General features: G+C 37.5%; 1 protein-coding gene across 2 annotated transcripts in view; it reads right to left on the reverse strand.

Annotated features, from left to right (window-relative positions):
* Window positions 1-7,675: 7,675 nt before the first annotated feature.
* The window catches only part of SEC24B (SEC24 homolog B, COPII coat complex component), a 48,377-nt gene continuing 38,946 nt past the window's right edge, over window positions 7,676-17,106 (reverse strand). For both annotated transcript variants that reach the window (XM_036382138.2, XM_036382137.2), the window contains 4 exons: window positions 16,161-16,265; window positions 15,018-15,110; window positions 13,256-13,359; window positions 7,676-12,069 (listed from right to left, as the gene is read on the reverse strand). In XM_036382138.2, the coding sequence (XP_036238031.1) occupies window positions 11,955-12,069; window positions 13,256-13,359; window positions 15,018-15,110; window positions 16,161-16,265 (417 nt within the window). In that variant the 3' untranslated portion in view covers window positions 7,676-11,954. The remainder of the gene's footprint in view (window positions 12,070-13,255; window positions 13,360-15,017; window positions 15,111-16,160; window positions 16,266-17,106) is intronic.

Consider the following 17,106-nt stretch of genomic DNA (forward strand, 5'->3'; position numbering starts at 1 on the left):
GCGGCTCGGGCGGTCCCCGGCGGCGGCGATGCGCTGCTGCCCGCGGGAGCTGCCCGCCGCCGTGCCCAACGCACCGCCCTTTGCTTACAGGTGCTGGCACCCCTCCTCCGCGTCGTTCTTCTTATAACTGAAACAGGTTTGCTATTAAAAAATACTGAAATGGGCATTAATGCCTGTCTTACCAGAACATATGGCTCTTCTGTCGCCGAGTATTGCCTTTTTTTATTTTTTTCGAGGAACGGGACTATCGCTGCTCCTGGGTCTCAGTGAAATAAACGCATTCAGGTGCCACAGAAACGAACAGCAAAGCAACGGAGCACGCTCTCGTAGTTAGTTTCTGTCAGAGTTTTGTTTACAGCAGTAGAGCAATTAGCAAGGCTCAGTGTTTTCCTATCAGTCATTTGTTGCTATCACCTCCATGCCCGCAAGCACAGGTTTTCGTGTTCAGTACAAACTGCTGAAGCACATCGGACCCTCGGCACTGCATCAGGCAAACGTACCGGGAAGCTTTGTTGTATTCCTCTGCTTTCTCCACCCTTGATGGTGTTCCTCCAAAGCAATGCTGCCCAAAACAAAACCTTCCCTGAGGATGAGGAAAGGATCTTAGAAAATGGGCTGCGGTAGAGCTGAAAGTGTCACCGTCGTGGAAAAACTCTGCAACTGCACCCTTGATGGCTCAAGGGGACTAAATAAGTCCCCACTTGCGTTCATCTTCTGAGCTCTGGAACAGAAACTTCCAACAGCTCAGACCTGAGGTCACGTAGACATTCACTCACATTTCAGGTCCACTGTGATCTATTAAAATGAATGTGATCCCAGGAAACAGTAGAAGAGCAGCTGTGCTCTTAGCAGGCAGTGACTCCCAAAGGCATCAATTTGTAATACAATCATTGGTATTTACTGTAGCAAAAATTCAGTTTTTTTTTTTTTTTAGTAATTTCCCTTAACGAAACTAAGAGTTAATTTCTCAACCTTATGTACCTTATTACATAATTTATATTAGGATCCATAAAGTTCCCAAAGGTGAAATAAGGATTAAATGGTTAGCTATATTAATTCAAGATGTAATATTTATGGTTTTATCAAGCAAAGGTAATTAGGCCGTGGCAACTGGCTTTCTTTTTTTTTATTTTTTAATACTTCTACCACATAATGATGGGTTTATCAAAGTTATCTTCTTTGGAGAGGAAAAATAATGTCAGTACTAGAAAACATAATTTAATTTTGGTTATTGTTCAATGCTGTATTTATTTTTTGTACTTTTGTTTAAAATGTTGATAAGGAACAAAGAAGCACTGATGCTCACAGCAACTTGTGGATGTTAACTTATGGAGCGGACTGGGAACCAAGGCTTATGTTTTTATATACAGGCAGGAGAATTAAGAGAATATTAGTTTTAAATAAGACTTTGATGCTTTGAAAAGCCTATCCTAAATTTACCTTTCACACCTGTGCAAGTGTCTCATGAGGCAACTCCTGCTTTTCTGGCTAAGCAACATGTTTTGTGTCTTACAGTTTCCACTGTAAATACTCCCTGTTCACTGTAACTTACTTGAGTTTTTTAAAACTATATCTCAAAATGCATTTTCTTGTAGTTCAGGTCTAAATTAATGTCATATACAACCAACACTTGACAAAGAAAACTCTACATAAAATTATCATTGTATTTATCTGTTCATAGCCACTGAATACCATACAAATAAAAATTGCTGTGAAACATCACTGTGGGCACAGACACCATTAAAATCCCTATACAATGGAGTGAAAGGCAATGTTTCTTGAGTGTAACTGCTAAAACAGGGCCTCAACCTGGAGTGTGTTCAAGTGGGATAACTTTTAGAATGACTTGCTAGTTCCCAAATTTTTGCCTGTTCCCCTCTCCCCGGATGCTTACAGTAGTTGGTAACAAGAAGTTAAATTATATTAACCTGCAACTATCTTTAAAGGAGTTTTCTTGTTCTGTGAGGTGCAGATTCAGCTCTTCTCTTCTGGTATCTATGTGCTCTGCCTATAAGAAGCAGCACTTCAAGGAAGTGACTTAGGCATGCACAGCATCAGGGTTCTCTTCATACCACGCAGAGCACATAACTGACCTCAGATCCAATAAGAAAATTACCAGGAAAGCAAGCAGATTATTACAGACTTAAGACTTATGTTTCAAGTTATATTCTCAGGGATATTTTTTAAAGGCAAAGCTATTAACTAAAAGCCAGAGGGAGTTCTAGGGAAGCCTGAAGCTAAGGGGGAATAAGAGGGACGCTGGTGCTTCCAAGTGGAGAGGAGTCTGTCTTGTAAGTTTCATAAATTTCAAAATAAACTATAAGATACGACAGAAGGACACAAATAACCTTCTGAATTAAAAAAAAGTTTTTCGTGTGCCAAATAGCAAGCCAAGAAGAGAGTCCTAACATGCCTCACCAACTGGATTGTCAGAAACACATGCCTGCAAGAGCAGAGATCTCCACCCTCACCACAGGGAGGAACGTGACTGAAGGTGATGTGCATTGTATTTCAAATATATACAGAAAGAAAAGGCACACAGACTAATTACAGGGCGATCTCCTTCGTTAGCCAGCTACAGAAGTCCAATGACAAATTGGATCAGGACCCCAATTACAGGATGATGTTCCCACCACTCACTGAAACAAATATGATCAGATATAACTTCAGCCATGATTACAGGGAAGCCAGAGCCCTTTTCCTTATCCTCTGGCTTGTTTTGTTCATCACAGTTCTTAAAATGCTTCTGTTTTTTGTTCATGGGTACTTTTCCAGAGCTGGTGGGTAAGGGAGAGATAGCAGAAAAAAATCTGATGACAAGACTTAAAAGTCCCCCAGCAATACCAAACTCACAGCAGAAAGTTTGAAGCTCTCCCTCTAAGGCAGTTCTATTCTATTCTATTCTATTCTATTCTATTCTATTCTATTCTATTCTATTCTATTCTATTCTATTCTATTCTATTCTATTCTATTCCATTCCATTCCATTCCATTCCATTCTATTCTATTCTATTCTCCTTCAGTGAGCAGGATTCAGCATACTCCCAGGACAAAATTTTCCAATGCCTCTAACTTGAAAACCAACAGCTACAGGTTTTTCTTTTCAACTCTGGCACAATACAGTTCAAAACAGAACATGTAGTGACATAGAATAAAATCCTGAGATACCATCCAAAAAACATGTCTACACTCAGATTTATCCTGCATAAAGTTGCTGCAAAATCTTTCCTCTTCAGCAGCAAATATGAGGTAAGATCTCAAGCCTTGCTTGCAGAACTCCATGTAAGGTCTTTACAAGTCATTAGTAAACAGCCTGAATTTCCCCAAAAGTCTCAAGACTGAAACCCAAACTCCTATATTTTCATGAAGAGGGGAGCACTTCTGGACATGGTATCACCAATGTGCCATTCAGTGTGAAGAAAAGACTTTTTCACCAGGGGAAAATTATGTTCTCTCCCATGGCACAGAGCAAAGAATCTCTCTTCAAGGTATAAAAGAAGAGTTCATTGCAAAACATTGCTGCGGCCAGTATTAATATACTAGTCCTCCTGCTCTATTAAGAAGAGTGAGATGAGACCTATCACTGCCCAGCATAGAACACAAACAAAAGGTCTGTATTTTTTATAGAGCAGGGGATCATGCCAGTAAGATTTCCTAAATAAACTGCTGGAAGGTGATATCACATGGGAAAATACCTGGGCTCCAGTTACAGAGAGAAATTCTTACTCAAGGCAGAAGTGCTTAGAGGTGAAGGCTCATAAAATACACTTTTATTACAGAGTTGCCAGGCTGTCTAAATAGTACTGGAGACCCAAGTCACAATTAAAGGGAGATGGCATCATTTGCAATCATAGCTTTTTCCTCCCTCTTCTGAGTATTTTTACTGTTTGTCCCCTTTTATTTAGACTTTCTGATATGCTTCCTCTGGCTTGTAAATATATCTTTGAAGTGGTTGCATGGCTGTGGATGGAGGGAGCTGGTGGGATAGTGGGGAGATAGGGCAGAACGTCCCCTTTGGCTGCCACTGCACAGGGAAATCAGCCTAATCTGCCTCAGGAGCCACAGCTCCAGGAAGAAACACACAACAAACATGCCAGAAAGATATGGGTGGAGATCTCCCATTTCGAGTTTCAGCTCTGGAGCCATTCCAGGCCCAGCTTGTGCTCAAGGCATCTGTCATCAGACAGCAGCAGCACGACGGAAAAGTTCAGCTGTTTCCTTTTCCCTGGCTAAACCGCAAAGCAGAGCTTTGGCTGTTTCCAGGCCCGGCTCCTTCTGCACCAGTGCCACAGAGACAGAGCTCAAGTCTTTAGCTTGGCACCTGCAGTATCAAAGGAATCACAGAAAGTGGTTTTCCCCACTCAGGCAGCCTTAATGACCTACACTACACCTGAAGACTGATGGCTTAAAACGTGAGAACACACAAATTTAATGTCATCAGTGCTGGATAGGAAACAACAACTGTTCAGAATAGAGCACAATCCTTGTGGTTAGGGCTCCTCAGTGAAACCTCTGCCTAAGCATTCCATGCTAGTAACTGGGAGTGGTAATAGCTATGCACAGGTCGACACACACCACTCAAATACACAGAACATGGAAGCATGGGGAAAGAGGGGAACTGAAAGAAACACTTCACAGTCCAAACCTGCAAATAGCAGTAACAAATGACTCCTCAAAGTAAACATTCATTATACCAGAGAAAGTAATGCACAGCCACAGCAGCATTTTCTTTTTGTTAGTTTGCATTAAGTCTTTTCACACTAATCATTACAAATGACCTCCAGAGCTGAGCTCAAACTCCATAAGTCACAAGCATTTTCAGTCTGAAAATTCTGACATCCTGTTTTATGCAAATACTCAGGGATCTGAGTATCCACTCCAAGCCCCATCCCTTCCCAGGACATTGAACTCCATCTGCCTGTTCTGCAGAGCATATTTGTGCAATTGTTTCAAGGGTTTTTGTAGTAATATTCTTGTTTGGTTAACAGTCTTTCTTTTAAGGAAAGTGCTAAATTTTGAAGGAGCTGAAAAAGTCTTTCTCCGGTTTTAGTAAACTGCCACTGAGGAGGGCTGAGAGTTCACAGGTTTCTATTTTGGGGGGTGGTTTTTGGTTTTTTTTTTTTTTTTGTTTTGTTTTTGTTTTTTGGTTGGGTTATTTTTTGGTTTGGTTTGGGTTTTTTTTTGTTGTTGTTTGGTTGGGGTTTTTTGTTTTAAATTTCTCCATGAAGCTAACACAGAACTTAACTTATTTCTTATAACACAAGCACACTTGCTTATTTAAAGACAAGAGTATTACTGGTTAACCAAATTTGTGGTACAAAAATTCAGGATGAAAAAGAGTAGAAAAGGGAAAAGGCTGGTGATACCCACCTTCATGTAAATCAGTTCATGCAACACCATTTGTGATAGCTTGCATAGTAACCAGGCACTTATGTCAAGTATAATCCTAAGAGGTGGTGTGGAAGGACAAATGAACATGCCATCAGAAATTTAAACACACTGAGAAACTGAAAGCCACAGAAGGCAAATTAAGTAGAAGACCTAAGAGGGTACTAAAGAAAGAAAAGTATAGAGTAGCTTGCTACCTCCTGTTGTCCCCAGTTCAGGAAGCTACAGAACATTTGGAATCTTTCAGAAAGGAAAAATTATCATTTTCTCCACAAGTAATTATATTGCAGAACCACCCATTAGAAGAAATTACTCAGTCTAAGGTCAACAATACTCGGTTACTCTGATAAGCAAAACTGCTGACAGGGTTTTACATATGCAGCTGATCAGGTAGAGATGCATCTCAGGGTAGGACAACTCACACACGAGGGATTTCTCATGTTTCACCCCGACCATCGGATACCAGTCACTCCTACAGGAGACAGGATGCTGGGGCAGGTGGATGGGCAGTGCTGCTTGGTGATCCAGCTGCAGCCTGACAGGGCTGGAGCAGCTGCCAGACCCTTCAGGCTGCTTTGCCCAGGGCTGAACCTCTGCTTTTCCCTCCTGCAGAACCGATCCCGCCGCACTGCTGGAGATGCCAGAGTCCACCTTGCACAGGCAGTTTCCACTCTTCTTCCAGGAACTTAAAAAGTTCCAAAACATGTTTGGAAGGCTGAAAGATTTCATGCTTGCTCTCCAAGAATAAATTACACTTTCATGTACGTGGTTTAGTAATTTGAAATAATAGCTTGGATGAGGGAAAAGGGAATACTTGCAAACTCAAATGGCTTTTTATTTTGAATGAACATATAAGGCACTGTGAAATACAGCCAGATTGTAAGAAATGCCTAAAGATCACCAGGATAGGGAAGCACCAATCTTTCTGCATGTGCTCAGTAAGCTGGATGAGGACATCCAGCACATATACCAGTGATTCCAGTTTTACTTCTGGCCTCTCTTAAGCTCTACTTCAGATAATGAAGGCATCATATTCTGCTGCTGAAAAGAGCTGAAAGAATTCCTTAGCTACAGACGACTTCTACATGTTTTATTCCTTTTTTTTTTCCTTTCCCTTCACCATTAGGTCATCAGGTAGTTTTTAGTAGAATTTTGTATTCATTGAAGCTGAGACTTGAAGCCTGCAGAACTTTTTGAAAGCATTGTATCTACAGAAGTTATTAAAAGAAGAAAGTATTTTCCTAAATATTACTTTCTCCACCCAAATGATGATCTAACATGAAATAATTTGTTAATTTTTGAAGTATATTTTCAAGCAATATGAGAATAACATTTCCTGTGGTTAGCAGATTACCAAGATGGCTAATTATCACCAACTATTTCTCATACTTGAGGATTTTTATGCCAATAAACACTTAACTCAAGAATTCCACATGGCCAAATTTTCCCCTTTGCAAGTGGAAACTTTCTACTCACATTGATAAAAGAAGTATTACACTTCTTGCTAACCAAACAGTATTTCCTTCCAACACTCTTGACCTTTGTAAAATTGACACTATTCTTTTAATGGTAGCATGATTAAGGGTGTAATTGGAGATCTGTATTTGATGATGCCTCTAGGGCAGGGTTCTCTTAACATCTGAAAAAAATAAAATAAAAGCCTCAAATGTAGCTTTAAGTAAATAAAAACCAGAAAATCACAAAGGTAAACAGGTGCAAGAAAATGAAATTTTAATCCTTTCTCCTTTAAAAAAAATATTTAATAGGTTGTGAAATACTTGCAGGAGTTCTGCCACTTCCCCTATTTATCTTCTGCAGAAGCGTGCACAGACTGAAATCCTGTGCATGACTGGTACTGCTAATTAGGCAGCTCCTTTTGCTAAGGTCTGCCAAAGGAAAGTAAGAAGAAATTCTGTGTAATATCTACTTTTTCCTAGTTATCAAAACTGTAAAGGTAAAGATATCAAAGGCCCTGCAAGTGGATTGAAGCATAAAATGAAGAAAGACCAATTATGTAGTTATTTGAATTGTCATTGTTGTTGCAATAATCTTTTACATGATGGTAATCATGTGAGAATTCTCTTGATACACTCCAAAAAGTAGAAATGCCTTTGGATTTTTCCATGGACAGAATCATCAGTATCTCATGAGGAAAAATAAAATATTCTCAAAAGAGACTTCAATCCCAGTTTTTTGCAAAAGCTGTAACCACACTTTTCCAGATTCCTGAATTTGAATATGACATAACATCAGTTTAAGTAAAGACATGGAAGACTGCTAGAAATTGTTTTCTTTTTTTTTTAATTCTAGAGGCTGAGAGATAAAGAAATTGCATCAATCAATCATTACAGTTTGCCCATTTCCTTTAAAATTCCCAACACAAGTCTACCAAAGATCCTGGTATGCTAAAAATCAGAAGTATTTGTGATTCTAATTATATTCTACCTCCTTTATGGAAAGCTGAGATACAACAGGGCATGTAAAACCCTCTCACACTTTTTTAGAACTGAATAAACTACCAGAAAATACTATATAAAAATTTAACATGTATTAAAATATAAAAAACTGCTTTTAAACAAAACACAATTTAAGCAATTTTTACATAGTAACAGATACATATTTGGAGTATTGCATCAGTTCATTGCCAGCTAAGCCTCAGACCTCCCCATTCCCCACACTGGCTACTGAATTTCTGCAGGGTTACATCCTGCCTGTAGAGACAAATACAGTCCAAAACTTTCAACTGCAGAAAGCAGTGACTGAGGTTTTAATTAGTTCCTCATTTATCCACTTGTGTCCCATACCTTGAAATTTCATAATAAAATTCTTAAAATCTACCTGGTGTGGAAAAACTTGACTCCACGTTTAGTATTATTGAAGAGCTCTTGGCTCTCAGGATTACAAACAACTGATTTTGGCTTTTTACGAACACCAGCCATGACAAAACTATCTTTTCAGTATCTGACACAATTTACAGAAAGCCAAGGCAAAACAAAATTACCTGCCCCGGTCATCTTTTCTTCACTGCCACGAGAAGAGCTGCACCAAGATTAATAAATAGATTTCTAATAAGCTTAAGAACAAAATAAAGAATTGAGTTCAACAACGCTTCTTAGGGAGCTGCATCACATGTCCCACCATTGTAAGAGCTTCATGGGCTCTAATTTCTCCCACAAGAACTTCCATACTGCTTCCTAGGTAAAAGACATATAAGATGTTGGATTGTAAACATGAAAGGGATCCCCACTGTCAGTATTTAAAATATTGAACATTTGAACTGATCACCCAAAGTGACTTACTTAGCTGGGTCTGGGAAACATCTTCCCTGGGAAATCTTAAATTTCTAATGAAACAGACATGCTTTATATTATGCAGTGTGGAAGACACTTAGGGAAAAGTTCCATTCCTAGAACAGCTAGAGAGCTACTTTGGGCAGTTCAGCATTTTATTAAAGCAGATACAAAAGTATGTCTTTTATCCCTTCTCCCAAACCTTCCTTAAGTAGGCAATAAGCCTTGTTGAGCTTCACAGTACTTCCCCTGGTGGGATTAATCTTCAAACTGTATCTTCTGCTACAGTGGTGTGATCCAAGCCACTGTAAGAGAAATTGTCTGAGTTGGAAGGGACCAAGGCTTATCTGGTCTGACACCCCTGCTCAAGCAGGCTCATCCCAAGACACACGGCACAGGATTGCATCCAGATCCAGATGGCTTTTGAATTATCTCCAGTAAAGGAGACTCCACAGCCACTCTGGGCAATCTGTTCCAGTGCTCAGCCACCTGCACAGTAAAGAAGTTCTTCCTCATGCTCAGGTGGAACTTTCTGTGCATCAGTTTCTGCCTGTTGTCTCTTGTCCTACTGCTGTGCATCACTGAGCAGAGCGTGCCTCCATCCCCTTGACACCCTCACTTCAGATGCTTATAAACACTGAAGTCCCCTCTCAATTGTCTCTTCTCAAGGCTGAACAGACCCAGCTCCCTCAGCCTTTCCTTTTGAGAGATGCTCCAGTCCCCTCATCGCCCTTGTGGCCTCTGCTGGACCTGCCCCAGGAGCTCCATGTCCCTCTTGTGCTGAGGAGCCCAGAACTGGACACAGCACTCCAGATGTGCCTCACCAGGGCTGGGCAGAGGGGCAGGATCACATCCCTCGACCTGCTGGCAATGCTCTTCCCAATGCACCCCAGGATGCCATTGGCCTTCTTGGTCACAAGGACACCACCAGGCTCATGGAAGGCTTGCTGTGTACCAGGACACCCAGGTCCTTCTCAGAGAGATACTCTTGCCATGCCTACAGATACTCTATTGATCAAAAGACTGAAATCAGTACCCTGAATCCTGAGATGTTTCAAATTCAAGGTATTTCCATGAGACTATCTTGTTAAAAATTTAAACCAAAAATCAGTCAGAATGGAGATGTGCTCTATAATTAATAAAAAAAATAACTATATTCTCTGTGCTGTGTAATAATTTTACTGAACAAATAGCTCTAAAGATGTATTTTTCATAATTTTTATATACAAAAACTATACTAGAAGAATAAAGCTTTAAGAAATGATTTTACAGAATATGTTGCAATTAATCATGTCATAACGTGTTCCCAGATATCAACACCAAACTCACAAATCAGAAGCATCTTCATGGAGCATTTGAAATGTTAACATGCTCTTCTCATCTTCACAAGTACAAATGATTTTTAAGATGCCCCACTCTTCAGCAGCAGTTAGCTTTCACCCAATGCACATTACTTTACAAACAAGCACTGAAATCCTGAAGGTCTGATTTCGGGACAACATTCAGCATTGCCTCAGATGTTTATTACATGATAAATTAATTTACTAAATGGAAAGTTTCTCTTATGTAATTCTTTGGGTAACTTAAACACATTTAGTTAAGGACAACACACAAATATAAGGTATCTTCTCCAAACAATGAGTTTGTGCTAACATGCAGAGTAACACTACTGGCGCAATTTAACTGTTGTAGCTTTTAAAGCATTTGCAAACCATAGCTAGTACATCTTCTCCTTGAATATTTGATTCAGGGGCTATAGCAGTTAAAATACAATGTCAGCATTTTCAAGGCTACATTAAATTAAAATGTAATCATACTAATCATAATTTACTTTTTTGTACCTAATTATTCCATTGTAGTCACATTTCATTAAACCAAACAGATAAAAGTTCAGAAAACTAAGTATGATTGATTGTGCTTTATGAATTAATTCTAATGTGTCTCTAAAAAAAGGCCGAAGAAAACCATCCCAAATTCAGCAAACTGAAAAAATCTGTCATTAATCTATCAAAAAGCCCAAACCCTTGAGTTACCAAAACATTAACAAGAAAAAGTTTCTGAAATATGCAAGTGTGATTACATTTTGAATTTTGTAATTTTAAAGCCTTTACTTTCAGTGATGTAATGTAATTAATTTTTACATCCCTTCTTGTTCTTCCTTAGATCACAGCAGAATTCAAATCTACAAGTGTGAGTGATTACCCACACTTACTCTAAATGGCAGACAACACAAGTTACAGAAACCTGGACCAAGACTACAGTAGTTATAGAATGCAAAACAAGGTTAACAGATATGCCTTCTTTAGGATAATACATTAGAAGGGGTTTAGGAACTCTGTATCAAAACTCATTTCAGGTTATGTGGTGTTTTCTCCTCCCTTCCACAGGTCTGTGAAGTAAGGTGGTAAACATGTTTTCTTCAATATTCAGTTTGGTAAGAGTTTAGCTGGAAAATTATTATAGTTGCATAAATATAAAACCACATGATAAAGCAAAATATTTTAATTAGTAAGCCAATCATAAATAAATTCACCTAAAATTAACAGAAGCAGCAGCTATATTCCTTCTACACTGATACTTTTATCATGTTTGAATAGTCAACTTCATTGTCTAGCCTGGGACAGAACAATTCATCATCATCGAGCACTCAACAATTCTGCACAATGAGCTAGGTCTTTTTTTAGTTACATTTTTTACATTTTCTTTACAAATGTAATACCTATGTACATTATATATTTTATTTCTACAATTGATTTACTTTACTGAAACTCTACAACTTTCACAGGGAATTTGCTGAAGTCTTTAGCAAGTATGAACCATTCCTTTTAAAAAGAAATTCATATAAACAACCAACATACATCACTGCCCTTTGACATCTCTGTTAAGGATTTGGATCTGGAAAGGCTACTATAACAAATGTAAGAAAAAAGGCTTTACCTAATTGTACATTTTGTTAAGAAATATCATCCCACATAGCTACATAAATTCACCAGCTTGCAATAAACAGAGCACCATACTGCTGCACAACTGGAAACGTGTACAAACCAATTTTAAAGTTTACTAGTGAAACAGCTTCATCACTCGTAGCACTTTTAGACTGAAGGAAATCTGCAAAATTCTTTTGGAAATGTATACTCCTTTAGCTGTAAAGCTTCCAAAACAGTGCTGGTCACTGTATATTGTGAAGAACAAGCATCCACTTCTGTAACTTCCCATATGGTTCTCTTGGCCCATGCTTCTGTCTGAAGTCAGACTTTTTCCTCTACCTCTTCCTTGGTCACTTACAAATCTGCTGTTGAATATTAAGTAGGAATTCATAATACGAGAAAGCTGCTTCTGTCCGATCCTCAATTAAATGCTGAAAAAAATCTGTTTTGGCAGGGTTCTCATCTCTGAAAGAAGAAGGAAAGTACTGAGCAAAATCAAACTTTGAGCAAAAGAATCCACTGCAAATTCAGAGGGATAAGTTCTAATAAATTGCTGACTGTCTGTCATTTGGAATATAAATTCAGTCCAAAGAGATTACAATTGCAAATAATCCAAAATCTAGAAAAACCACTTGAAGTTTGCAATACACTATCAAACAACAGAATCTTTTGAAGTATACGAAATGGTAGAAAATCAGGTGAAATACAGCACTTAGAATATCTTGTAGAAACACAAAAAAGGAAATTTAAAAATTCTTTTGTTTTTGAAGCTAACAAATATGCTGGTGGCAATTAAAAAAATGCAAAAACTACATCTCTGTTTACATGTAATCTCAATCCCCTCCCCAGACTTTCTTCCTTATCAACAGAATAGAAAAGGTAACATGTCAAAGACCTGGTATCCAAAATTGTTGCCCCATAAAAATTTGCTGGGACACAGTCCTCTCTTCCACTGCTGTGCAGCATGCAGCAAAGCTCTCCTACTTATTATGGCCTATCAGAAATTCCTACAACTCAAGCAGCAGCCACAATGCCAACAGCTCAAGACCTTCAGTCCTATATTTCAGTATCATTTCTCTGAGCAAGTCATCATACTCTCTAAAAAGTGATCTCCTGCCCAGCTCAGTAAAACAAGTACTCTGCAAGTGAAATGTAATCTCAAGTATAAACATTTTATAGAATTTAAACCTCCTTAAGCAAGACATAGCTTGAAAAGGCTTCAGAACTTGGCTCATCTATCAGCTGCCGTCCTGTAGATCTCAGTAAGAAATACATACAATTATTAAACCATCTACAGACTACTGACTTTACTTGAATCTTTTGTATACACATATAATCAAATTATAAAAGTTATACTAGAAACTAAACTGGTTAACACCATTGATCATAAGGACATCCACCGAGGTTTAATATATTCCTAATGAATATATGCAATTAATTCCTACCCATAAAACTATAAGCAACTGAATTTGCACTAGATTCAAAGAAAACCTTTCTCACTAGATAGTTTTATAAACAGCATTTTATCAGTTGGGAAGGTGATGTTATTCAGTTTCTTCCAAGACAGACACACTCACTTTTTGTAAGTCTTAATTAGAAATTATAAATACAAGTTGCTAGTAACAACTCAGTGCATAACAGAAATACTTACTTTATTACTTGAAGAACAGGACTTAAAGGTCTACTGTCTCTAAGCCAAGATATAAAAGATCGTGTCCTTTCTGAAGAAGGTGCATCCACCTCAGGAAGCTGTGTCTGGTTGAAGGTAATTGAAAGAAACCATCACCTTTTATTATTGAAACTATTTTAAAAAAACAGATCCTGAAAGCTGTAACATAACTCAAACCACAATCTCTGTTAAGAAGTTACAAACCATGATTTTACATACACAGATGTTTTTTTTCAGCTTAAAGGACAATACTTCATAGTATCTGTGGTGCACTGCTATCTAGGAAGGAGTACATCTTTAACTTCTAAACATCTTTAACTTTTAAAAACACAGTTTAGTTATTGTGTTTTAAGTGCAAAAGATTTTAGATAGCAAAGTTTTCTTTTCAAAATGCTGCTTTTGCAGTCTTCTTGCCTGTATCTTCTGTCAATCAAATTTCTACACGTTGCACTTTGCATCACTGAAGAAACAAGAAGTAAAATCTGAATTTTATGTAAATATCAATAGAAAGATGCTACTGGACTACTTAGCTAGGGAATGAGCTGAAAAAATAGATTTAAAAGGGTTAAGGAATTCACTGAGATAAATGTACCACCTCTTCAGCCAATACAACGCTTAAAGACAATTAATGTGACCTAAAGTAATTTATTTCAGTTAAAGTAGTTCCACTGCTACCTTTGTAGAATGAGGGCATAACTTAAAAGCAAAGATAACTTTATGTAAGTTTTTGTCTCATTTTCATCATAACAGATGCTATATAACCATAAAAAAATTATCGTCCTTCCTTTATCTAAGTTCCTCTCGAAAACTCTATTAACCAGCTGGTCATAGGGGACAGTTCTAAATTGCTGATACATGCAAAATACAAAACTCTGAACAAGCAGTCCAGTGTTATAGTAGTCTTATAACTTACCATTCTTAACCTGTTCTTGTTACTTTCCTTCTTGATACTATGGAACCATAAGCAGAAAATAGCGACCTATGTGTTTCTATGCTATCATTTTTGGTACTATTTGTATATAACCATTTGATTCTGAACTTTCCTAGAGTGTCTTAAAAGGGTCCATCATCCTTGCTGATATTATGGAATCTGTACTTACTGAAGAGGAGACTTCTCTTTAATTGCTGTTTCACACACTAGACTACAGGTACAGGTTATAACATAAAAACCCCTCCATCAAAACACACATCCGAGGAGGGGTCTGTGATGTTCTAAGAGCTGAAAGTTCCTCTTTTTACCACTGAGTCTAGGCTTGAAATCTGAGTAAAACTTAACTCATACCGTTAACTTACAGGTCTGTTGTGTCATACCACAGATTTGGTATCTTATCGGGTTCAGAGAACACAAGGCTTCTGAAAACTATGTTATCAATGAACTAACTCTAATCTTAATTATTAACACATCTGAATAGGTAATTTTTGTATTCATCCTGTGAAATTACTTCCTATTCTTGTGAATGCACATGTACTTCCACTGAAATATTAAAAGCAGTTATGTTATAGAGCAACTGTTTGGCATTTCATGAATGATGAAATTTACATGTTTACATTCTTTCCTTGAAAATATCTGATAACTTCTATCTGGCTCCTATGAAGCGGACAAGAGGTTAGAAGGTACCTAATTAGGAAAAACCCCAACCTAAATCATAGTTATATAATTAAAAACTGAAAATGCAGAAATAAATAGATTAAATGCATATTCCAAGTGTAAGCAGTTTACAGGTCAGCTCATTAAAATGCCTACCATTTTCTGTGGCACTGATGCATAATTCGGGTATCCAAGGACATCTTTTATGAAGTTGTTATCACAGTTTTTTCCAATCCAAAGGTAAAAAATCTGTAAGATGTCAGAATCAGTTTTAGAAAAGGCCCTGCATACATTTTAGAGAAATAGGCAAGTGGGGATGCAATAGGAATAATCCCAGAATAGGAAATTCCATGCAAATTAAGCACTTGAATGTTCCAGTTGTAATTCATACATACATGTCTATATTCATAAGTAAGTGTGTAAATAATCAGTACCTTTGAAAAACTTAGAGTAAGGTCATTAAATATAAAAAATATGTATAGGTAGAATTCAAATACTGAAAAAATGATGTTGCAGGGCACATTTATAATGGAACAGTCAATGCAGTAACTTCCCATGTTACCTCCTTAAATGAAACCTCTCAAATTATCTGAAGTCACACCACTCTGTTGGTTACTGCACTCTGGCTTCCCAATCTAAACAAGTTGTAGCAAAGCACCAATTATAAAAGCTTATTGTAGTAATTATTTCAGAGGTTGGAGACAAAAGCTGGTTTTACATTGACACTCAGCCCTGAAGTGATTCAAGGTTAAAAGAACCTTCTAGACTGCCACTGGGTAGCATGCTTTATCCAATGGAGTGTGTTTTAGTGCAATTTCTAGAAATGCCTTTAAATAAAATCTGTGGATACAGTTTGTCTCCAATTCCCTCTCACTTGCAACTCTTATATAACACAGGCCACAAATCATAAACCCACTCTTTGTGCATATCTGAGAACATTCCTGCATCAAGTGTTTTGCTAAATCCTCTAGTATGTGCAATTTAATAGCCATTAAAAGAAATTCTGGAAAATAAAAACACATTAATTCCATAAAAAAAGTGAACTCTTGATATATTTTGACCAGTATTGCACGAAAAAAATCAACCTCTATAGCCTCAAGGATAAATATAGCCTCAGATCAAAATATGAAAGCTTTTCACTGAACACAGATTACTGTCAGGTTACCTGGAATGCTGATTCACAACACTGTTTTTGCTGAAAGATGACTGGTTTTAATAACACAGCAGGCACTGCTTTTTGGTCTTCTTTTTCTCCTTAGGAAATTTTTTAAAAAAGGAATGTGTAAAATTTTAACTTACTGAACCACAATCCATAAGAAAAGCTCCTTCTCTTGTCAACTTCTCTGCAGACAACTTCTGAAGGGGTGGCTGAGGAACAACTCTGTCATTTACATGTATTGTACTCTGTAACAAAAACCCAATACTCAATAACACTAGAATTTTACCCTTAAAGGTAAAACAAAACAGAAAAAACACTGATAATCTCTAGCAAAATTCTGAGGATTCTCATATAACAAAATACTATGTTAAACCTAAAATGATTATGTACATCAAACAGTTCTATAATGTTACTTATTCTGAGGGCTACCTTAATACCTAAAACATAATAATGCAAGCTAATTTAAGATACTTATGTAACATTTTTGATGGTACACATGTCAGAATTTCAAAATAATTACTACAGGTGACTAAAGTTTTCTACAAACAACCTCTGGGTTTTTCCCACTGCATTCAATTTCACTAGAAATGTTGCAAGAGCAGAAAACCATAAAATTCTACTCCCTGTAAGGAAGGGTTCCATGTATTATTGCATTCAATTAACAGGAAGTCCCCTGATTTAAGATCCTGCATGAAGTGATCCTTGGGTTTGTCCACAGAGCCCTATGACTGATCTGATTAAAGAATCTGGCTGTTTGCACTAACTATTAAAAAATACCCTGCCTTTCTCCCCAGCAATAAAACAAACAAAAACAATAATAAAAAATCCCCATGTACACAACCCCCTGGCCCAGTATTTTCATATTAAAGTTGCCTCTTCCTCCAATACAAAAACAGGCCAGATATCTCAAGAATCTCTGAGGCATTCTGCAAATAATATAGGGGAAAAATACTCTACTGACTAAGCACATGCCCATGTAGTATACGATTATTTTTAAAAAATCACTACTTAAAAAATTTCATACCATAATGCCATAGATTAACAGCTTTTGGGGATTTAGACATAGTGATGAAAATCAAGCTACTG

The sequence above is a fragment of the Molothrus ater genome, chromosome 4 (assembly GCF_012460135.2).
Source record: "Molothrus ater isolate BHLD 08-10-18 breed brown headed cowbird chromosome 4, BPBGC_Mater_1.1, whole genome shotgun sequence".
Taxonomy (NCBI): domain Eukaryota; kingdom Metazoa; phylum Chordata; class Aves; order Passeriformes; family Icteridae; genus Molothrus; species Molothrus ater.